This window comes from Thermobia domestica, chromosome 10 (assembly GCF_964235325.1).
Source record: "Thermobia domestica chromosome 10, izTheDome1.hap1.1, whole genome shotgun sequence".
NCBI classification, from domain to species: Eukaryota; Metazoa; Arthropoda; class Insecta; order Zygentoma; family Lepismatidae; genus Thermobia; species Thermobia domestica.
In genome coordinates, this window is record NC_137463.1 from 222,703,801 (window position 1) to 222,728,322 (window position 24,522).

Below are 24,522 nucleotides of genomic sequence, written 5' to 3' on the forward strand. Positions count from 1 at the left end.
GGGCCTTTTTCGAATTCATCTTGACTACGCTATCCAAAATTGTCTATCGTAATCTATTAAGAGGTAAGCCCCCTGTCCAGTTCATAAACTTTTCTCCTCCTACCTTCTTTGTCCAATCTGCTTCTCTACAGTTCCTTATTATCATTCTCTTCTCTATCTCCAATACTTCCGTCTTATTCCACTTAATTCCGTGATTATTCTCCTTAACCGTAACACATTATAGTTTAAAATACAGTGTTGAAGCTTTGGTCAGTGTTTCTTTTGCTATAAGTAAATGATGATGGAATAATTGGTAAAATAGGAAAGTGGGAAAAATTGAGAATATTCCAAGAAAACTCATTAACCTGATGCTGTTCAGAACATACTTACTCGGCACGAGATCGAAGCAGGGATGCTAACCATGCATTACGCTAAGCATTATTTGAATATAAAATAGTTTCCTGATACACCACATGATGGGGTGTTAGTGTCTGTACGGATAGAATAAGCCAAACCTGAGATTAGCTGGAGATATCGCTAGTATGCATAATATGGACAGGTAACCAGTGCGTACCATACTAGTAGCACTTACATGCTGTCACGTGACTCTTCCTTTGAAGATTGTTGTGATTAACGCTAGAATGTCTCGCAACTACGGTTTCAGTACTTGTAACCATGCGAGATCGCCCTGATCGGTCTTTCTGTACATCAGACTATTCCATGAACCTCATTTTTTCTCGTAGACGTGTAATTGTTACGTTTAAGGGGGATCAGTCCTGTACTCATGTCTCCGCTGTCACTGAACTGATGTAACATTTTCAAGCTGCAAGCACCACTTAATAACCTGCTTCCGCTCTTCAAAGCTCAAAGTTCAATCCACCATGTTGTTATTACTCTCTTGGCACTAGCTAGGTTGCGCAGCTAGACTAATGATTCTGTTGCAACCTTTGAGGAATCATAACCTTCCTTTTTCCCAGAAATGTAATCTTGTAGATGGGAAAATGTGTGTATACAGTTTTTGACGCTCTCGAAACCAGTAGTTTTAATACGCCTAAGTATAGCTAAGGGAAAGATCTGAGAGATGAGTATTGTAATTCAGAAAGGAATAGGCTTGATATAAAATGACATAAGCCATTGTTTACAACTCATAAAACTACCAGTGGTTGACGCTTTCTGAAAATACTAGAAGTGGGGTCGTTGACACCAATGGTCATATTGAGTAAGTTTTCTTTCTCTCTGATGTTATACCCGTTCCTTTCGTCGTCTCTCACAATGTTAAACTTGAACTGCGCAATATGTTAAAGTAAAATTAGATAAATAGTTTCTATTTTTATCTTTGTAGATGTGGCAAGTATCACGGATGCAGAGGAGCAGGTAGATCATGTATTACCAAACAATGCTTTACCAGTAGAATCGCATACGAAACTACTCCGGCGAGGAAAATAAAGCGAACGCAATAAACAAGGAATTCACTGTTAAATTTGATTGATGAACAGAATATGTACCTCGAGATACTTCCCTGTCACTGCAAAAATTACGTATTTGATCTTATTGTCAAAAATTCATAAACACTTTAAATATTATCTACGTTTATAACATTTTTACTCTTCTTACAGTGCATGATGGTTAACAGAGATCTTTCCTTCTATTTAGCATGATTTTTAGATTAAATTAGAGATTAATAAAGCAACCATACTCGTAAGTAGAGAAAGCCACATTCAGTTTATTTGAGAGAGAACTTGAGTTTTGTTAAAAGTAATGACGTCAAGTTGAGCTTTTAATAGTTTCGTCAAGTCGCAAATACACAAATAGACTACTTCTTTCTTGTATAACAAACACGCAGTTAAAGATTTGCTTGATAAGCTTACAGTATTAGAAATAAATGAAAATAGTTACTGTTAGTTAATGCGCTTATAACAAACACGCAGTTAAAGATTTGCTTGATAAGCTTCCAGTATTAGAAGTAAATGATAATAGTTACTGTTAGTTAATGACATTTTTCAGCATTGATCCCAAATTTTGAATGCTCTTCCACTTAGAATCAAATCATGATTATATGTACGAAAGACTCACACGATAACCAATAAACCAGTTGAAAGGACTATGAGTTATTTTCTCTCTAACATTTTTACTTAAAAAGAAAGCTCGGTTTATATTTAAGTACTCAAATTTTTTACATTGTGAATTTTGTTGCTAATTTTAAATAAATCTTATGAAAGGCTTTCAACAACTAAACTCAAATATTATCGTTACATTTTCTTATATGTTTCTAATTCTAGTATGCAATTTGTGCAAAAGCATACAGTATCATGTCCAACCTTAAGTAAGTTTCAGAATTTCCAGGAAAACTGTCAGAAACACTTAGAGAAGCAACTTAAGATTTAATGGGAAAGAAGATTTATGGTAGTGTAATGTACGTAGGATACAAATACGCTAAAGGCAATAAACGATTTTACTTTTTCGTAGCAAATAAACAACCGAGTGTTGGAAAGACTATGAGTAATCTGAGTACTATACTGAATTTAAAGACCAGGAACGACGTAGTGAATAATGAGACTCAGCTTAATAACACAACACCAAATTCGCCTTGTGTGGGACCAAACATTATTTTCAAACAATTTGTGCTTACCGTGTGTTCTAGCGAAAGTTCTTTGATTGTGATGGTACTTACGTATTTCACTCACTACTTAAAGTTCAACGTTTCAAGTCGAACACTGTCGATCTAAACATTCCTTTCAAAAAAGTCATCTCTATCTGATTTGGATTAGCTGGCTCAGCCAGAGATTGGAATCTATGCTGTGACGAAATGGAAACTATTTCTAACTTCTGAGAAGCTTCTTTTCGATCCTGATCAAAGGAAGAAACGGTACTCAGTGGAATAGATATATATAGAAGGAATACGGTGGGTAAGAAAGGGAGTCATAGTCATAGTGCAACTCATGGAGAGCCTATAAGGTAATTTGCCCAACACGGGGCGATCATTGTAGATCAATATCATCCCCAACTTTTTGCAATCTGCTAATCATCATCTTGTATATTATTCAATATCTAAGCTCTGTTCTGACCATTTACAATCGTCGTAGGGGATCCAATTGTCATCTTAAATGACGATCAAACGCAGGAAACATTTCCGGTTATTCTATGCACACATAGAACTACACACATTCATACGGAGATTCTTGTTGGCCGATGTTGACTTACGTGGCACCATGAACCCAACTTCTCACCTCACCACTTGCATGGAGCAGCCGAATAACAGTGGTATGGTGTATGTCTAGCTGGTGACACGAACATTTTCTCTGATAGTATGCTCCCTCGGGGTTTTGAGGATCTCAGGCAAACATAATGTTGATCGGAGGGCTTATTTTGCAATACTGTGTCACCGGTTCCAAATTTGACAAGGCAACAGAAAATGATGTATCATTATCTATTCTTAGCCTGAACGCACTGTTAATATTTCTTGCAGCTTTCTGTGTACGATACCCTAATTTGAATTCGTAAAAGAAAGAAACTTGCAGTCATGTGTTCCCCTAGGTCCACTTTCATACAACCTTGTTCTATACGCACTGACTTCTGATTGCCTTGTTTGCTGAACGTATACAAAACTTATGACGTTAAATGAGTGATCATTATCCATTTCTGTGTTGTGTTGCCGAAGTAAGGTTCTCACCAGACTTCAAAAATGGACATTTCAATCGCAGCAAAATAATAATACTGATCATGCAAATCAACTACAGGAACTCGACTATATAATTTTTTCTTAACCTCCTTCGCCATTTAGGAGTTTCTATAATTGAGAAAGTTCATATATAATATGTGTAATAAATGTGCCAAAGATATGGCTTTAATTTCGGGCAACTAAATTTTAGATGTAGTTTTCTAGTATTGCAGAAAGTGAGCACAGGAGAAAGAATAAATGTTACGTAAATTATAATATCAATAGTGTCTATAGTTTGTAAGAAAAAAATTTAACGTGCATACCCACCACCACTGACACGCCTGCTACCTACGGACGGAGACCCGTCAGCTTAGGCCTGCCTTGAACCTCTTGCTTTTGAAATCATCTACCACAGGTTGGAAAGTGTTTTTCGGAATAATAGTATGTTTTGGCATACCAAATTGTCTCCATATTATTAACCTGTGTGCAGTTATTTAAATACGCGTTAAGAAATTAACACTGTAGAATATATTGAAGTATTATTTAAATGTATAAAGACTAGGTGAAATACTGTTATGAAGTGGCTCCCATATTCTTAATATGTACGATATCTGGAACATCGTTTTCTGTTATGTTGTTATTCATTCATAATACTTCAGTGTTAGTTTTTTCCTAGCTTTCTGCAAGGAAATATCACAAAGCGGATGGAATTTTTATTAAGAAATTTTGTTCTAAAATCCGAATTCAAAACCATCAATATGATATCAAATTTTGCCTCTAAGGCTAGTCTTAGAGGGAAACATTTATCGTAGCATCTCTCGTAGCAGATGTGCTGCCAAAAATCTCATATAATATTCTATGGCATCGAAAGTATATGGTGCTTTTAAACGGTAGCATTTTGGCAACCATCTGTCGTGACGTAGCAAACAAATCACTGAAGAAGAGCACAATTGTAAGAACAGGTCTTGGCGGTCGTATTAAAAAACGAAAATCACAAAGAATTATGTGGGCAAAGAGAATCCCTACTCGAACTCTTTTTTCTTTACTACAATTCAATTTCCCGCACAAAACAAAGGGCATGTATATTTAGCACAAAATCTTTCGCTTCTTTTTAGTACATCACGGCGCTGCAATCGGATCAAAAATGCTGGGGAAAATGCTACAAAATAGAGTAGGTTCTATCGACAAGATATGCCATAGGATATACCATGGCATGGGAAAAGCTATAGCATTTGCTACTTAACACTGATGGATATCGATGATACGATTTTTGCTATGAGAAATGCTATGGTAAATGCTTACATCTAAAAGTAGCCTAAGATTGAGAAATTTAACGATTTACGTCCTTACGCATCGCGAAGTTATCGTTAATATTGCGTTGCGATCACGGATGCCAATTTTTAATAAGAAGGAATAACATAAATTCATAAAAGAAAATGTTCCATTAAATGCTTATTTTCAGTTTCATGCAGTAAACAATAGAGAAATGGCTATTACAAGAAAGATGATTATGTCATATGACAAAATAGGTGAATTGGGAGCTATCTAGCGGGAGTCCACAAATTCCGTTTATAATATTGACAGAGGGGCTCATATAAGTTCTGTTTGCAAATATGAGCAAACAGAAGCGACTGCAGACGAGTTTAGTGTTGAAGTAGATTTGCTTTATATGTTGTGCTAATGACGTTGTGTGGTTACTTCGTCTTTACATTTAAGTATATAGACGCATTGTAAACTGGTGAGATTCCGCGAAGTATTCTAGTGCTATAAATATTGTCACAAAGAAATACTGTAGGTGTAAAACATAATTTGGAAAACAATTGGGTGAATTTGTGATTGTGAGAGTTTTTCTAGTAGCTTTTATCCAAACATCATGGAAGAAGAATGTCGTTCTATTATAGAACACTTACCAAGTCATCTTTTTCCACCCGAAATTTTGCTGAGAACGAGGAAATAGTAGACACAGGTAGACCAACTCTTAAGTTGAAATGCAGTATGCTAGTAACGCATTGCTCCGTGGTTGTAAAAAGATTATGGTCATTGTATTGTTGGTGATGTTCTCTACCAACGGAGAAAAATATTTGGACAATGAAGGGAGTTGGTGAAGTGAATAGTTTTCGTGTACTGTGAAACGGCATGGTTTATCTGTAGACCTTGTTAGCTGTAAAATAACATTACAGAAGTTTGGTAGAACAAAAATTGAAGAATCACTACGCCCAGATTTCAAAATAAATGGGGACAAGCATAATAAAACGTCAAATCAAACAGGAACATAGTTAGGTGCTTAAAGGTACTGTATATTTCTTGAATTGTCATGCCGAGCCCATGTAGAAAATTCAGAATCTCAGAATATAAGAAATCATATAGAATTTCTTTATCGCAGGTCCAGTTATGATGATAAATTAAGACACCATTTGGAAAACTGTACTGATTTAGTTGGCACATTTCATGATTTTATAGATTTCTTATCAGCTCTTTTTCTAATCAAACTCAAACATGAAGTTAAAGAAGCACCATTTGTTTCTATAATAGAAGACGAGTTTACAAGTGTGACCACAAGTCCAAATTATCATCTGGTTTACATCTGATGGCGTTCAACAAAGATTTATAAGGATTATTTGTATAAGTTCAGAGCAAATAGCTGCTTCACTCACGCAGCATGCATTTTAATTTAAAAAATGAGTGTGAGATTGAAGACAAGCTAGTAACCCAAACTTATGATCGGTGTTTCAAAGAGGTTGGAGTCCACAAAGGTCTACAGTAAATCATTCTTGATAAATATCCAATTGTATTGTTTGTACATTGTGACACACATAAATTAAACTTGGTCCTGAAACAGTCAGTTGACAGTATAAAAGAATGTAGTGTTTTTTCGAAACTGTATAGATTCTAAGAATTTTTCACAAGATCTTCAAAAAGAATAGCTGCATTTAATGCTCTTATTATGAAACACATACCATTAGTTTCCTCGATAAGATAATATATCATGAAAGGTTGGTTCAGGCTATCTCACAAGTAAAAAGGATCTCACCATATTTTTCGAATCAGTAATAAGCAAAACAGACAAATGAGACTGCGAAACAAGAATCTGTTCAAGAAGGTTTCATACAATGCTGCAAGACTTTTAAGTCATTTTTGTGTTGAATTTATTCTTCTCGGTATTGAATCAAGTTAAAATTTTATTTAGAATTTTATAAGCCAGAATTAGTGACATAAAATATTGCTAGGTTGAGATTGAAGATTTCAGGAAATTTTTGTCTGACAAACGTAAAATGTTTGATCGTTTCTGGGAACAGTACCAAGACAAATATTCACTGATTGAACGGAGTGAGGATGCCATTCTAACTGAAGGACAACGAATTGCAAACATTGACAATGGTTAGAAGGTTCATCTCGAAAACTTTAGTGGGTAGTCTATGCAATGCTTGGTCGTTTAAACAGCTGATTCTCCGAAAATAATAACTTGGAATTTTTGACTCGTTAGATTTTGATTCATTTCCAAAATACTCAAAAATCTTTCCAGAAAGTGCATTTCTCTTAGTAATAAATTCATATTTCTGCTACTTCCATCCTATGATTTTTAAAATCGTATTCTGGGCTTCTATTCGTCATCCGAATTTCAGAAATCTTTTATCTTATATCGTTACAGTATTTCACATATTCAGGATTAAACATAAGAATGGACTTGCCATAAGGTACTAAACTAGGGCTTTATTTTGACAATTCCTGCTACTAGTGCCTTTGTCGAAAGAAGCACTTGATAAGCACACAAACGCAAGAGAGATTCACCAAATTGTCGTTCATCTGTAATATTATTCTGTTGAGGTGCATAGAAAAGAGTTTTAAGATTCCAAGACATACTAATATATACATTTGAAGAAAAAATTACGCGTAGAGCTGACTTATAAGTTCTAGAATCAGTGATTCCGCCACACGCTCCCAGTTATAACATAACCCCAACTAGTACAAACTTCAATGTTCATATATTCGTGTTTCAGATTTGAGAACTTTACTCAGATATTATTTAAGTCAATTCCTACGGATTGAAAATAATGATTAAAACCCTGTCAAGAATCATGCAGCGAACGGGGAGGAAAATACTGCATGTAAGTTGTTTGAAAATATTTATGTATATGGGTAATTAATAATTCTAATCGCAGACTTTCGTAAAGGAGCTCACTCTATTTTGCAGATTTCAATATTCTTTTATTTACGTATACCTATATAAACTTAATTTATTAGTAGATAAATATTATAAGTATGAAATAAGCTAATTTTGGAAAATGATAAGCTCCTCCACTGTATAAATCTTACTATTTACAATACAATGGAAACTTATCTGTTAAGGCTTATCTTCTTGTAGTTTTTCCCTGTAGCAGTATTTATCTGTTCGTACAATCAAAAGTACCATTTGAAAATATCATATTAAGAATAAGCTGTAGTCTTACAACAGTTCGTCACGAAAACCATGAAAACCATGAACCATGGACATAAACCATGAAAATAAGAATGTATAATGTACTAGGGAATCATGTAAGGCAAGAAAGGTTATGCAATATAATTATACATGTTTCTTTTAAATTATACCAAGTATTGTAAACGGGTGTAAAATTATTTCTACGCTGCCGTAGAAGATGCTGTATATCCAAAGTTTTAGAAAAGAAGTGATCTTATCCAGTTGTTATGTCGTGTACTTTGTCAAAACGTGATGCAGTAGAAAATAAAACTCAGTTTTGTATTGGTTTAACTCCAAGGGCTATATCTAGCAATGCTTTACATTCTAAATGCATACGTGAAGATTTTGATAATTCGTAAACATAGATTCTCATAGCTGAAAAGATAGATTAGTTATGTCATGTTCTTCAGTATGTCAAGACATTAGCTCTATACACAGCTGCGCGCATTCAAATTTATACTATACGTAGATATTTTTATTACCTTCATATCTTTCTATACCTTAACTGTAGGCTTCAATGTGGAAACAGTTTTTCGTTTCGCTGTTATGGAATGTTGGAGAGTATGGTATAGTTTTGTATTCATTAAGTTAAAGTTTTACAATCTTTTCATGAATTTTAAATGCGATAACTAATAATAAAATTAACGAAGAATTACAAAAAACATTAGCTAATAGCCCCGAGTATTATCTCGAATAATATTTTTTATCTCTTCCGCTTCCTCTTCATCTTTGAAATTAAATGCATGTGAATTAAACAGGCACGTCAGAAAACTATTTTAAGCCCTGCACCCAACGTAAGGAAATGGATTTTCCGAATATTCAGCCTATTTACAAGCTAGGGTGGAAGGAGAATATACAACATTTAAAAGTTCTACGTCTAATAGTTTCAGAGATCTGGGTAACGTCCACATTCCCTCTTAAGATAGGTATTTCGCAAAGCCCTGTCTTATCTATAGCCTAGGGTGTAAGTGGAACGTTTCCACAAATTTCAAGGTTCTTTCCGTAATAGTGTCGAAGATATGTTCATGAGTGACTCGGTGACTCAATCAGTGGATTTACTCTTTCATATAATGTATATATAAATTAATATCAACTACTACACTGCAAAAATACAGAAACTACTTTCAGACACAGTAGGACACTGTACACATTACAGGCACTCTTTGAACACCTCCAGATGACACATATTTACCCGTTGTAGATGCTATGTTGCCCAAGTACATCCAAGATGTATGTACGAAATATGAAAAATGTCATTACTTTGTTTTCGAACTGTTTCCCTGGAAGAAGTGTTTTAAATATGTGATACTAGATACTGTTTTCGGAGAATAAACTCTTTTGACTACGCGAAGCACACTTAATAAATTCAAACTTGATACATTTCACCCTCAACATCTGTACTACTGTATTAAAATGCTGTTTTATTTTATACAGTGTACTATATGGTAGCAAAGCAAGTATAATGCTAGTTCTCTGTTAAATTTCTAACAAAGTTATGCCAGAAAATGTTTCTGTATTTTGTACTACAATATGTTATAAAATGTATGTAATTTATTCAAACACAACAAGCTACAAGACAAACATTATCTATTAAACAGACACATGACAAAAAATAAGTAAATGTAAATTTAAAAAATCGACGAGCTTGATTTTTTTATTTTCATTAATATTCCATTACGATTTGCTAACTGGAATCATGAATTTCAGCCACATGGTCCTGCATCTTGATTCTCTTCTGACGGCAACTCATTGCATGTAACTCGCTCGAAATAAAAGTCTTTCTTAAAACCACGATTTTCGAAAGTCAAGCATTGTATATATCTGTCTTCTACTATATATTGTAACATTCTTGTATAGGCCTGTAAAGAAAATAATGCTGGTTTTAGCCTCTTCAATGCAATATTTTAAAGATTAAAAATTTTAAACTTAAACACGACGAAATGTTTAATTAATAACAACAACAATAATAAGTCATGTCGTGTTTAGGCCCACCCGTCACTCATTTATGATTGGAGAATGTTTCGTCAACACGTTATAAGTATTATCGCAATGTTAAGTGGTTTCTCTTTATAGAAGTCTCGCTACATGTTCCCTTCACTACCAGCGGATTTGGTCCCATTTAAAAAGTGTCCGATTCACGGAAACTAATAGAATACGAGAAGGACATTCACAGCACCGTAACTTAAGACTTGCAAGGTCTGCAATGCAGTGGGGCCCATCGTGGCTTGAGAGCCGCACACTTTCTTGGTTTTCGAATCAGAGAGGTCAGATTATGTATTACGACAGTTTCGTTCAACAGTCGTAATTGTTCATTATGAATACAACAGAGTAATTATAAATCTTAAATCATAAATTTCATAATTTAGCTTTATGTTCAGAATGGCACAAATGTTAAGAATGTTTTCTATCCCAGGAACTGATCAATATCGACATCAGTATGTACTGTATATCAGCTCTCTCGCGAAAATACCATTTTATTTTTCCTTGCTGTTACTATGCCTACCATCCATGAACTGAAAGGATTCCAACATGAAAAAAGAAGACAGCATGGAAACTGACATAAAAATACGGTTAATTAACGTGCGCAAAACTATGATATACATTTATGCTACTCCCTTCTCTTCAACAAATTAAGAAATGTATGGCTAATCTCCCATCTATAGCTTTCACAGTTATACAAGTAACTTTCAATTTCCTCTAGAAAATAATTAGTGACACTGAAGGAACAATACAGGGATTTTTAGAGAATCTTACCGTGTACAGAGTTTTGCAGATTCTTTTTATATTTAATAAAATACAAAATTCTCTTTTCATTAATTACCTGAGTTATAAAAAATATCAGTACGATCGAAATGGTGAAGACTCAATAAGAACCAAACAAACATTGATACAACAGAAATATCTAATGTTTGAAATATCGACATGTATTTTTCTTCCTACCTGGAAACATGGGGCGTGGTTCAGTTTTATTACAAATCAATGTCAGTACAATTTGATACATTTTTAAAATCCACGCAGCAGGTAAGAATATATGATCTCTGAAAATTAAACTTCTGTCTTCTTTAATACAAAATGTGTTTTATTGGTCTGGTAAACAATTTAATAACTTTGAAAGGCAATATAACACAGTTGTAATAAACAGAGATAAATTTGAACTTTTTTCCGCCAGTATAATCTGAGTATAATTCAGTTATAAGTTTATTTTGGATCAAAAATCTATTTTTGCAAGCAGGGCACATAGTCATCATTACAATAGTCGAAATTGGTGAACATTATTATGGATCGATTGAAGATTATTTTAAACTGTTATACCTATCGTATTCAATTATTGCTAACAAGTCATTATATTTCCTAGCCTTGCGCCCCAAGCAGTAGGTCGTAACAGTGGGAAACCTTTGTCTACCTAATTTCCAATGTTAGCTCTGCCATGTATTTGGCCGCTTTACCTAACACTTGTGAACAAATTCAAATGCAAATGGTAAAAATAGAATTAGCGAAAAGTAGGTATATTTTTTAGTTTAACTTCCTATGAGTAAGTCCTTTAGGCTAAATGATAGTGATTATGTTCCTACTTTCTCACCTGGATCATCGGCACCAAAGGTACATTGCCTAGCGTCTAGACTAGGAAGAGGGTAAAAAAGTGAAATGAAATGTTTTAGTGTTACGTCCTTTGCTTTTAACCTATATGCTACAAGAAATGGATGATTAATGAACGTGATTGATTACAATAAAAATTGAATGAATGATAATGTGGGAGAATACAGAAAAAACCGGATAAGCTTACAGAAATGATAGTGTCCACCATATACTCATATGACTTTGGATTGTTCGCATCAGAAGGAAGCGCTAAACATTTCTCTAAAATTCGCCCCAGAAGGGAGTTTTATCTCCATGGTATTATTCCAAGTTAGGTTTGTTTTTTATGCTAGATAATATACGAAGGGATATGAGCTCAGAGTCGTTGAGAACAATTTAAAAATACTCATACTTATCATTGGAACTCGAACCCTCAACGTGTTTCGGCTCACAATCGTGAGATAACGCCTCAGATATCTCCATTTGATGCACACCGGTTGCCGCTCAGTAACTGTGTTCCCAATTTTGAGAAGGAGTGTGAGGTGAAAACGGCAGGGTAAATGACTGTTAATTGTTGATTAGTAAACACATTCCTTAAAAACAATTTTCAACATTCTCTTTTTACTTTATTTTTATGATTACCACTTCCCAAACATACCGTTCATAAGCATGTGCAGAGCCTACCAATGTCCCACAACAGTCTGGTTTATTTTGTTTTTGTTTATTTACGTCTATCTCAACGATGGCTTAACAATATGATCAATGGAGTAGCTAACTTTAGAGTGATTCACCATGAAAACAATCAACATATAGTCAAGGTTGCTTTGTGTGATTGACAGTGATCTTACCACCAACCTGATCAATAGAATTGGTAACGTGGAGCGATTATCTTCACAAGAAGAATTAAGTGTAGTACAGGGTGCGGCACGTAGAACCGGCTCGTAAAGTGAACACATAAAATGAAATGTAATGTATTGAATATGATTGACTACAACACATAAATGAAATGTAATGCATTGAATATGACTACTCACCTTCACAGCAGCCTTCACAGCAGGTGCTGAAAGTGTCCTCCGCCCACGTCAACACACATGTGAGCACGATTGAGGAGATTCATATATACCCTTGTCAGTTCTTGTGTTGTAATGCTATTGGTGACATCCTGGATCCTGGTCTTGAGTTCTTCAATTGTGTGTGGATTTGTTTCGTATACTCTTCCCTTTAACAGTCTCCATAAGTAAAAGTCACACGTGGACAAGTTTGGTGACCGAGGAGGCCACAAGCCTTTGCTGACTGTCCTCCCTGGTGTAAACATCTCATGCATAAGGTACAATGATGCAGCTGATGTGTGGCATGTTGCACCGTCCTGCTGAAAGTAACATAACTGACGCTCCTCTTCGGTCAAGTGTGTATAAAACTCCTCCAGGATTCCCATATATACGTCACTTTTCACTGTCGTCTCAAAGAATATGGGCCCAATAACGCGTGTCGCGGAAATGGCACACCAAACACCAATCTTCTCATCATGCAAGGGTACCTGGTGGATTGCGTATGGATTTTCTGTCGACCAATACCGGTTGTTTTTGGAATTTACGTACCCAGACAGATGGAACCACGCCTCGTCACTCATGATGAGCATTAGTGGATCCAAGAAACCACTGGCAACATTGCTCTACAGCCATGAACAGAAATGCATCCTCTTCTGCAGGTCAGGCTCCTTCAGTTCTTGCACAACACTTGTCCGGTACGGTTTTAACTTCAGTCCCCTTAAAACCCGTCTGCAACTTCTCTCACTCGCATGAACCTGTTGACTCAATCTCCTGGTTGACTTTCGGAGACCTCTTGTCATTATCTCCTCCACCTGCATGTTTAATTCAGGTGTGCAAACAGATGGTCGTCTGTTCCTGGGAGCATTTTGAACCGATCCTGTACGCCGCCATTTTTCAATCAATTCCTGAATGGTGCCTTTTGCTGGCACAGAACATCCTGGAAATGTCTCCCGAAACAAATTCTTTGTTTTCACAAAAGATCCAGCGAGAATGAACCCTTCAACAATGGCAACACGCTCGGGTATCGAATACGGCATTATCACACACTGACACTCACCCGGCTTAACACAACGAGGCCTTTTTCTCAACTGGTTTCGACAAGTTTCACTGGCTGCGGCTGCACGTGACTACTGCAGGTCACGTAAGTCGACCCGACCTCGACACGCCATCTCTTGGTAGGAAGGTAGATTATTTAAGTCTTGCCAAAAACACAATATACCAGAATATTACGACGGGCCGGTTTTACGTACCGCACCCTGTATATGTTACTCTTGTCTCTACTAATATGGATTTTACTACTAACATTATCAACGGAATAGATACCGTAGAGTGATTATTATCACGAGAGCAATAAAAGTATCTTTTGTTACGTGTTTCGATCGTGGTATAATTGACATTAACACCAACATGATCAATGGACTAGGTAATGCAGTCATTATCACAAAGAGAATAATAACTGTAGTTTATATTACGTGTTTCTGTGCTAACTAGAAATTTATACGATTCTTATTGGTCCTTTACGATGGTAGTTATTAGTACCATGATGCTGATGAAAATAACGTTAACGAAGTAATTGTTGGGATACAAGTGAATAGAGAGAAACGACGTTAAATTAAAATACTAGATTTCAGAAACCCATCCATATTGCCTTTGTGTTGGTGACTGAAAGTGTCCAAAAGTTTGGAAATTATAACCTCTAAAAATATCGGAAAATAAACTCTAGAACATACAAAGATTGAGAAATAAATTAATTAATAGAATTCGTTAATTCAACTATGGTTTTAGCAACTATAGTTTATTTCTAAATTTGTATATTTCAGACATGCAAAGATAGTATAAAGAAAATATATTTTTAATTTTTTTCTTCAATGTAAATAACAATTTTCTACGGACGAATATTTAAGAGTCATCTGATTTATTTCCAACTAATCACAAATAAACAAGTGTCATATTTATTTACATAGGAGCAAAAACTGTTTTCAAATGTTAAGAAACTACTAACTAACTAAGAACATTGTTTATGGAACTTAAAAGTTTATCGCTCCAGAATAAAAAGAATGGTATTGGATTCTATCCTATTTTGATTTATATCCTGTATAGGCAGGACTGACAAAACGTAATTGTTATAAAAAGCTTTTCCTTTTTCTCCCAAATCTAGAAAAGGTCCTTTTTTCAAAGTTTCAACTAATACTCCAGATGTCTCATTTGAGGGCTTAATACTAACGCGAATTCCTTACGTCGGTAAACTAATTTGCCCCCATCACTGTCAAAATCTGAAATAGTGCTACTGTTTTTGATTCATGCATCTAGAGGCATTACGCTGTGAGTTGAGAGATATTTTTAGTTTTTCGCGAGTTTGCCTTACTATGGCCCGTAACTTCGAATACTATGGACTCATTAACTAATGATAATGTGTTTTTATCTCATAGTTCAACTTTATATACTATATCTTTTTATTAATGTAGAATTGCTATAAGAAAACCTTCAACCAAAAATTTTTGATGGACCTAATGGATTATCTATTTAAGTACTTAAGGCATGCTCTGCATTACTTATGAATCCCTTATGTACTATCTTTAATATGATTATATAAACTAGTTATTTCCCTACAATATGAAAACAACGCGATTATGTCCTGTTTTGAAATGTGAAAATAGCAAAAATATTTGTACAAATGTTATTTGATCGAATTTTTCTAAAACATGTCAAAAAATATATTTCAGTGTTTCAATATGGGTGGAGATCTTAATGACAAATTTAATTAATCACATGCAGTATTCTGTTTTCATAGGAGATCGGTTGCCCATTCAGTACATTTTGACCTTTCCAAAGCATTTGATAAGAAGATCGTACTACTTTAAGAGAGAAACTTTATAAATTTGGATTATTCTCACAATATACGGGGTGTAACGGGAGGCAATGCAATTACTGCAGTACGTGATTGTACGTGACTAATACATGAAAAAAAAGTCATATCAAAATATATAGCGAAACGCGTAGTTTACGAGTAAATTGGGGAAAAGGGGGAACGAGAAGCACCACGTACACACTCCCAGATTTATGACTAGTCGTACCATTAATACAGAAGAAAATATACAAATACAGTGTGAAGGCTTCTGCTCGGTAATCCTAGTGCTCCTATACTCCGCACCAAGTATGGAGACCCTGATTCCAGATCCATATCCTGTGCGTCAGTTGTGTGAGTGAGTGCGGACAGGTCAGTATCGTGTATCACAGTTGCAGTTCGGGCTGTTGAGTGGGCCAACATGCCCACCATATTCACAAATGCAGAATACGCTGACATAATATTCGTCTATGGATTCTGCAATGTCAATATTCATCGGGCAGTAAACAAGTACTGACGTTGATTTCCAAACCGTCGAACACCAAACATCCGTTGTACCAGTCCAACAGGCACCGTGGCACAATGTCTAAACTTAGACATGCGGAGAGGTATAGAAGGGTGCCTCGTGCGGTACGTAGGCGTATACTGCAATGCGTGGAAGGTAACCCCAGAACAAGCACCAGGCATATATCATGTCAGCTCGAGATATGGTCTGCGATGTCAGTGTGTAGAATATAGCGAAGAAAGTCCTGCATCCGTACCATTTCCATTGTGTACAAAGCCTACTTGATATATGACGAAGAGAAACGTGTGGAATTTTGTAAATAGGTAACACAACATGAGCACTTAATCCCGTATATTATGTTCACCGATGAGATTACCTCTACGCTAGATGACATATATAATAGCCACAATTGGCATTATTGGTGTGATAGCAATCCGCATGCCAGCTATCCCCACAAATTTCCAGTACAGATTGTCTGTTAATGTGCGGTATGCCGTGGTGAACGCCATACTCAATGGCCCAATCGTCCTAGACAATAACCTGAATGGACAGACTTGCCTTCAGCTTCTGGAGACACTGCCATCTGCGTTGAGGACATACCACTGGACGTTCAACAGAACATGTACGTTCATTAATGTTACTACTAGTAATAAGTTGGTGAATATGTACATAGTGTGTTTCATTGTTATTCCTTTTCCCCAGTTTACTCGAAAATTAGGGGTTTCGCGATTGTTAACACGAACTTTTTTCATATACTAGTCAGATACAATCTCCTACCGCAGGATTTTCATTACCTCCCGTTACACCCTGTATAAAGCACTTTCGATCACACCTTAAGAATCGAAAACAACACATAATTTACTAATAATTCACGTCCTTCGAATATAGATATAATTCCGGAGTACATCAAGGATAAAATCTGGGGCATTTCCTTCTTAATGATGTATTCAATACGGTTACATAAGGTAACTGTTTTTTGTGCGACGATGACAATAAACTATTTATCGAAGACAAACCAAAGATAGCTTATGTCTCCAACAAGATATTGTGCAATTGTATAACTAGTCTGTAAGAAATAGACTTCAGTTTAATGTCAAGAAATGTAATTATGTTGTATTTAGTAATGTTAACCATAGTCCGAAAGTTCAATATACCATTCATAAAGTTACGTCAGAAGGTAAGTTATATTAAGGACTTCGGTGTAATATTGCATTCACAATTATGAAGGTTATGGGCTTATGGATATAAGCATTCTTCCAGGTTTAGGCCGTCATAAATCTAGAAGAATTTTCACAAATTGCTGGTTTTCCTGAGGCAAATTTTCGAATCCAAAAGACGTAGAAACATCATAAAAAGGGACTACATAGTTTATACTTTTTTCTAACGTTGTTAGGATCATCATGTGTAGGAGGCTCAGGTGGGCTGGTCATATAGCCAGAATGAAAGAGAGTAGGAGCGCTTTAAAAATTTTAGCTACGAACTAAAACCGAAAAAATCATTATGGAGGGCTAGGGCAGATAAGAGGATAATATTAAGAGAGAGCTCTTAGAAATTGGAATACAAAGTTGAAACTGGATGCAGTTGGCAAAGGCAAAAAATGAATGAAGAACTTTCGTTAATGCGTCATTGAATCATCAGGTTCCATAGGCCATAGAGTTCGTTAGCTATTACAGCCTTCTTCTATCTTCTTCTTTCTTATGAGGAATATCAGAAGGTAACAATTTCCTCCACAACAGTGTACTTATAAAATATTAAACTTACCAATTTTAGCATGCTCTCAATGTGATCTGTTTCTGCGTACTGCCTGAAAACTTGACATAAAACTAGAACAAACTGCGAACCTTCAAGGCCCCTAAAGGCTACTCGACCTGCAAAGACATTTTCAAACAATGCAATGTACTGTAGTACATAAATGAGTATAGGTCTACTGAAATTATTATAAACTTCATAGTGAGTTAATGGCAATATACAAACATAAGAACGAAATCTTAGTTTCTGATATATGATAACAATATTAAATAAGGAATTAAAATGACCCATAAACGTTCATTAAATATAATTATTCATTGAGTGCTTGACTACACTAGCACTAGCATTTACTGGTAGTAATCCATAAGTATAATTATAAACCTTACGTAGATTTTAATTAAAATGTCATAGTAAATGTTTACAAATAGACAATTATCTATTAACTTAGCATGAATTGACTTCATTCCTTTATTACAACAGAACGTGGTGGAGATATACTATCATCTTAAAGCTAAAACGGCAACAGATATTGAAAAATGATTCAGTGTCCGAAGTCTAAGTTTATTCTCGGGTTTAATCCATATTGCTAAAGCCTTAAAAATAGGTTTGCAATCTACCTTAAACGTGACCAATTTTGTGACGTAAGAGGCAGTTCCAAACTTCCGGAGGCTTGTCGAACGGAGACCTCTTGTCTGGGTCGCAAACCCCAAACAATTCTCATACATGAAACTACTGGATGGCCTTAACATCCACCTAGTTCCTCCAAGAAGTAATTTAAATTAATGCAAGTCTTGGGGGCGTAGATAGCGTAGCTCAAAATTAATTAGAAACATGGGAGTAGAATTTCAAAGATAAAATTCGATAACAGAAATAATTTTGAATAAGAATTTAATGGACTGATCTTAAATAACTGAATAACTACAGAGCATGATATGGACTGGTATGACTTAAAGAATAGAGAAGACAATCACTAACTTTTGGTAACGATGATGAGCAGAACCTCTGATGGACAGAATGACTTAGTGACAAAACTAATTATGAATAATCTGACTCGCAGTTTCGACGTCAAAATAGAACTTCTCATACCCGGAAAAGAATCCGGTAGTATTTATATGATTTTTCCGTCATGTCAACATTCTTACACATTCTTTCTGAGTCTTCCTAGTTCTAGAAGTCATAGCCGGTCATTTGCATTGTAGAAGTCAAGGCACTCTAAATTTTCCATTGGATTATGAAACCTAAAGAATATTCAAACTGCCTCCACTTCATACATTGCCTGTTTTATACACATTTTAAAATTCAATTAAATATTTTGTTTCATTACACATGGTGGTACAGAATAATATATTCAAACCAGAAGTGGGGAAATACACGATTTCCGGTTACAATATTGATCTCCTTCTACAGAAAACGGCAAAAGAAAGGACAACTGTTCTATATTTATTAAGGTTCCTAAGAAATAAGCTTCACCTTAGCTGTTCCCCTTGTATTGAAACCGGAAGCAAGAAATACAGCACAGCTTCCGGTTTAAATATTAAATAATATATTGTAGTGATTATAAAAGATAGTTATATAGAACTTTTTCTTGATTTGAGTTTCCAGTTTGAAAAACAAGTTCTGTTTCTCACTTTATCCCTTTACTGCAACTGGAAGTAATAGAGATCTATTTCTTCCATTTTACGTTTGAACTTTTACAGTTGAATGTCTTCCGTAGTTTCAGGATATGTGAAACGAACCTAACTTATTTCCTATTGCGACTTTGACTGACCTAACTCCTGTTGGCCTAATGTGAACCTTCAGTTCTGCCAACGTTTAAGTATAAAGTGTCCAAATGATTTTTCGGTAGAAGATGAAATTTTGAAACAATTTGACAACTGGGTGCAGTCTTTTATGATTAGGAACATCCTCCTCGAAAAACAAAATAGAAATTTGTAGACTGCAAGATGGATCTTGATGAAGAGTGAAAAAATTTTACAAAATTTTAGAATAGGGTACATAAGAAATATTCACTAAATGCCGAAATTTCTAGGTGTCTTAAGATCGCTCATTTTCTCTCGGCTTCGTATGATTCTTCCTTTAAAGAGTTTTATATGTTCTTCTTTTATTGAATTTAGTTTTACTCACACGACAGGGAAAGAAGCTAGATTTAAAAGAAAGAAGCTACCAAAGGGAGGACTGCCACAATGGCTACAAGAGGGCTGTTTTCAAACAAAGAAAGAGAAAAGAAGAATTGAGAGAGAAAAGGTATGGACAAAAGAGTGGGAAGAAATGGAATAATGGAGAAGAAAAAAAGCTACGTACTTATTCACATCCCACCCGAATTGCGATCTCTTCCACCCCCTCACGTTTTCAGAAAGAAAGAAGGAAAGAATCGAAACACCCATTTCCTTTTCTTTCTTTTTCTTTTCTCTCTCTCCTGCAATCTCTCTGTATTCACTCTTTCTCATTAATAATAAAAACGTGACTAACTCTGAGTCACCACGCTCCCTTCTTCACCCTCTCTTTCTCCTTCCTCAGTGGGAAGGACATTTTTCCTTTCTTTCTTTTTTTCTTTTCGCGTGAGGGAACTTAAGGGTGAAGTCCAGTACGTTCTTTATCTTCTTCATCTAAAAGAAAAAGAAGCAAAAGATCAGCAAAAGAAAAAGATCAGAAATATAGGAAGTGCTATCAACTACTCACCCCTTCGCCCAATATTTCTCCTACTCTCTCCACATCATCTCCTAGCGACCTCTGCCACTTCGTGTGGTCGCGAAGGAGCTGGCGGAAGGAGAGGAATCTTTAAACTGCGGTGTAAGTTTTCCTTCACCCTCACTCGCCCCTATGTATTTCGGTAGTATTTGATTGTTTACTTCACACATAAGTAAATTAATGTTTAGATACAAATATTGGGATACTGGAGCGAGGTAATGCTTAAATAATTTCGTGACGGTAAGTCTTTGTAAACGGTATCGTATGTGAATTTGAATGTAAAATGATCTTGTTTGAAGTGAAGTATTATTGTTCAACAATGAGTACATATAATTTTCCGGCTCGTTATACCGATCTACAGTGTTGAAAATGCAACAATATTTGCCCACATTTGAATATTTTGCTTTTAATTAAATTATTTTAGGATTATATTAAATAAAAATATTTAAAAATATGTATCACACAACTTTTTATTCCCGTTTAATTCTTCAAATATTCCAAATAGGTGAATAAAAATTAGATACTAAGTTTTAAAAGCTCATTTAGAGAATAGACAACTCTTTCTTTGCATAAAGCTACACATGGAACAATAGTACATACCGGGCAAGGTAGAGTAAACAATCAATGTGTCTGATACATCAGATGGTGTATATGGGGCCTGGACAGGAACAGCATCTTTTCCGGTTGTAGATGTTCTTTCCAAAGCCATAGTTTCCTTTAGTCCTCTGTAAATGTAACAATAGACATACCCATAAGTAATATAAACATTTAGCAAACGATAGAGGAATATTCTTGCAAATACAATAACAAATATGGTGCGTTTGGCAGATTCTGCGTAATGCAAAGCGTAATTTCATGATTGGCTCTATTTTCATGTAAACTTAAATGAAACTAATCAACATGCTAGGCGTACAAAGCCCAAATGTTCTTCGGATCACACAATATAATAAGTACGTTCGAGAAAATTAAAATATAAATCAAACGTTGCTTAAAAAGGAGTGCAGGTGTTCTGCTATTTGTAATAATTTTCATTTTATAATGAAGTATGAGTTAGTGTGTAAAGTATCTTGTAAATGACAGATTGGAACTATCCTCGGGTAGAAAATGAAAGTTATTATTGTTTCTAGGAGTTTATGGAAATCTAATTTGCATTTTAAGATTACGTTCTCGTCTATATTAATTTATTGTAAAGTTAAAGCAATAATTAAAAAATGATCAATTAATTGATACTTTGGTGTTGGACATCTGACAGTCTTATAACTGGAAAAATTGGCCAGATTTAGAATCTCCACCTACATTCCAAACGGTACTTTGTTTATTTAGTGTTACACACGCTTCTTTTAACACAAAATATCGTTAATTTTCTGCATGATTCTAGTTTTAAACTATAATGTCTCTGTCATTTCTATTCTTGTGTATATATTGTATGATTTTTGATAAATAATTTCCTATTAGTACCGCTATGGATTATCAAATGAAAGTGGCGAAACAACAATTCACGTAAAATGCTAAGATATTATTCTAATGATCAGGGTATTGGGTATTATGGACTTTTAACAAGTAGAATTTGATAACATTGAAAAACCAAATAATAATAGTAAAAGATAACTTTCATTTTCTTTTAATTACACTGAATCAATGGCTATCTATAGCCTATACGTCAAACGAAGATGTACTAACCGTAAATTCAAATTAAATAAATTACAAGAAAGATTAAATTCAATTCCTTTTCCTTCTTTCTGAAGTCGAACACTGAAGAACTAGGTGCAACATCTGACGACTTAGTAGAAAACGTTATCTTGGCAACATCCCCGTTACCACTAATTTTAATATATCGGCAGGCCGTATACATATTTATTTCAAATCGTGACAAAAAGCCAATACCTTCTGAACTCTTATTAAAACTTTAAGCGAGATTAGCTTTTATTCCCAATCATAACTATACGTGATTATAAATGATTCATCAGGTTTTAAATGATTGTATTACTTTGTATCATACAATAATGAATGATACATGAAAATATACAAAAACTATCCGAGTTTCATACATACCATTACAAATATGACTTTCCTTTGTCCTAACATACATATACTGTATACGGTAGTCTTTTCCACCCATACCCACTCTATCATATCCCTACTGATGGTTGTAAATGCAGCTGCAATGGGGCTCACCTAAAGTTGTTAGTAGTTGCGGCACACTGTGTGTGCATTTCACATTCCTCGAAGGAAAAGAAATCACAAACCTTAGATCAGGAGTTCTAGTAATACATTGGAAAAGCGCTAATTCATCTTCAGGACATCGTCCAATCCAACAGCATTGGAGTATCCGTTCAGGTAGCGACACATTTCAATGTGCAGATGGGGCTGTGTTCATAAAGATGGGATATAAAGTTCTTGAAATCTTTTCTCACCGTTTTGTTAAGAACAGACCATACAACTTTGAATTAGATATTGCAGCAAATACCTTCTTTTTAAGAAATCTAATTCATGTTGCACTATAGCTTGTTCTTCTTCAGTACCTTAGATAGGAACACGCTATTAACTTTACTCATCGAAAGGAATGCCGCCTCGTGACTAAACAGCAGAGGGTCAAAATACCATAATATTTCATAGTGTTCTATATAGAATTACAAAATTCATGTCGGTTGATAAGGTTGTCAGATTGGAACATTTGCAATAACTACGTGGTGTGGTATTAGTTCAGTTGCAATCAGCTTCGCAGAACCTTCTCGACTGTTATTTGCAAAGTATCAAGTTGTCCACTGGTGCGCCGTGTTGACTAATTTCTTCCTAACTCGTTACGCTGTTTCGTCGGTAACACTTAAATCCCAACTGTTTTTATTTTACACTTGCATCTAGTGTCGATACTATCTCATGATTTGGTGACCCAGTAGTGAGGTTGTAAACTGTCTACGGATTGGAATCACAACAGTGACAATGCAAAACCATTCTTATAATCCAAAACACAGAATATTTTCTGTGGCATGGACGCTACTTTGGAAAGTAGGCTTGATTTGGCACGTGTCCCCACGAACCAGCATTACAAACATGAAAACTTCAACTTTCAAATGTATTTCTTTGCTCATTATTATCACAAACGTATTGTGTTAATAATATTTAACATATTCAATTTGGAATTTGATGAATCGTTTATATTCAGGTCATATACCATATTGTTCAAAATGTGTTGTTTTTGACATTTCGCTTGACGTTTTTTTTTTCAGAACATTCAATGCAATGTACCAGTTATTCCTGCAAGCCACATATAAAACTGTAACAAGCCAGGAAAACAATTATTGCTACATTCAACTGTCAAATTCTACTAAGTGAAAATGAAATAATATAGGTGGAAGTATACGTACCGGCTAATCGACAATTCAGCGATGGCTGTTGTTGTTTGAGCCACATTGCTCCTGCATGTAAAGCTCACAACAAAAGGATTAATAGTTGTGGACCAAACCATGATATGACTACTTGTAATCAGTCTTTAAGTTGTATTCATTGTACTTAGAATAGATAAAATTGATTGCATACACTGTTCAGAAAAGATAAACTAAAACGTATTATGAACATCATGACATTCGGTTATTTCTTTTTAACGAGGTAAGTGCATCTATAGCAACACTCGTAATAAACGTAATTCTATAGTATTGTATAGTTAAATAAACAGTAATGACTAAGGTCCTTAAAAATACTCACCATCTACAAATAATTCATAGATGAACAGAATAAATTACACGATAGCCCTGACAATAATAAGGAACAAAAACGACCAAGTCTCTCTTCCGATAAGAAGAAATTTTATATTTGACGTGTTCCTATTATTTCTAGTATAAATATATATAACTCAATCTCTCTTTTCAAGACACAAATTTGTTTAACATACATTAAAAATAAAATTAAACCTATCTCACATTGTTAACAAAGTAAAAACATACCCTATGCCTTATCAGGAACGTGCTTTTATAAATTACAAAACATGAAATTCTCACGTTGATATTTAGTGTACACTAA

At 35.0% G+C, this 24,522-nt stretch overlaps 1 protein-coding gene across 1 annotated transcript in view; it reads right to left on the reverse strand.

Annotated features, from left to right (window-relative positions):
• Positions 1-9,648: 9,648 nt before the first annotated feature.
• LOC145662183 (caspase-2-like) overlaps positions 9,649-24,522 on the reverse strand; it is a 122,658-nt gene continuing 107,784 nt past the window's right edge. The window contains exons 5-7 of the mRNA XM_081727515.1: positions 21,106-21,230; positions 17,830-17,936; positions 9,649-9,952 (exon numbers count right to left, since the gene is read on the reverse strand). Coding sequence (XP_081583641.1) covers positions 9,797-9,952; positions 17,830-17,936; positions 21,106-21,230 — 388 coding nt within the window. The 3' untranslated portion in view covers positions 9,649-9,796. The remainder of the gene's footprint in view (positions 9,953-17,829; positions 17,937-21,105; positions 21,231-24,522) is intronic.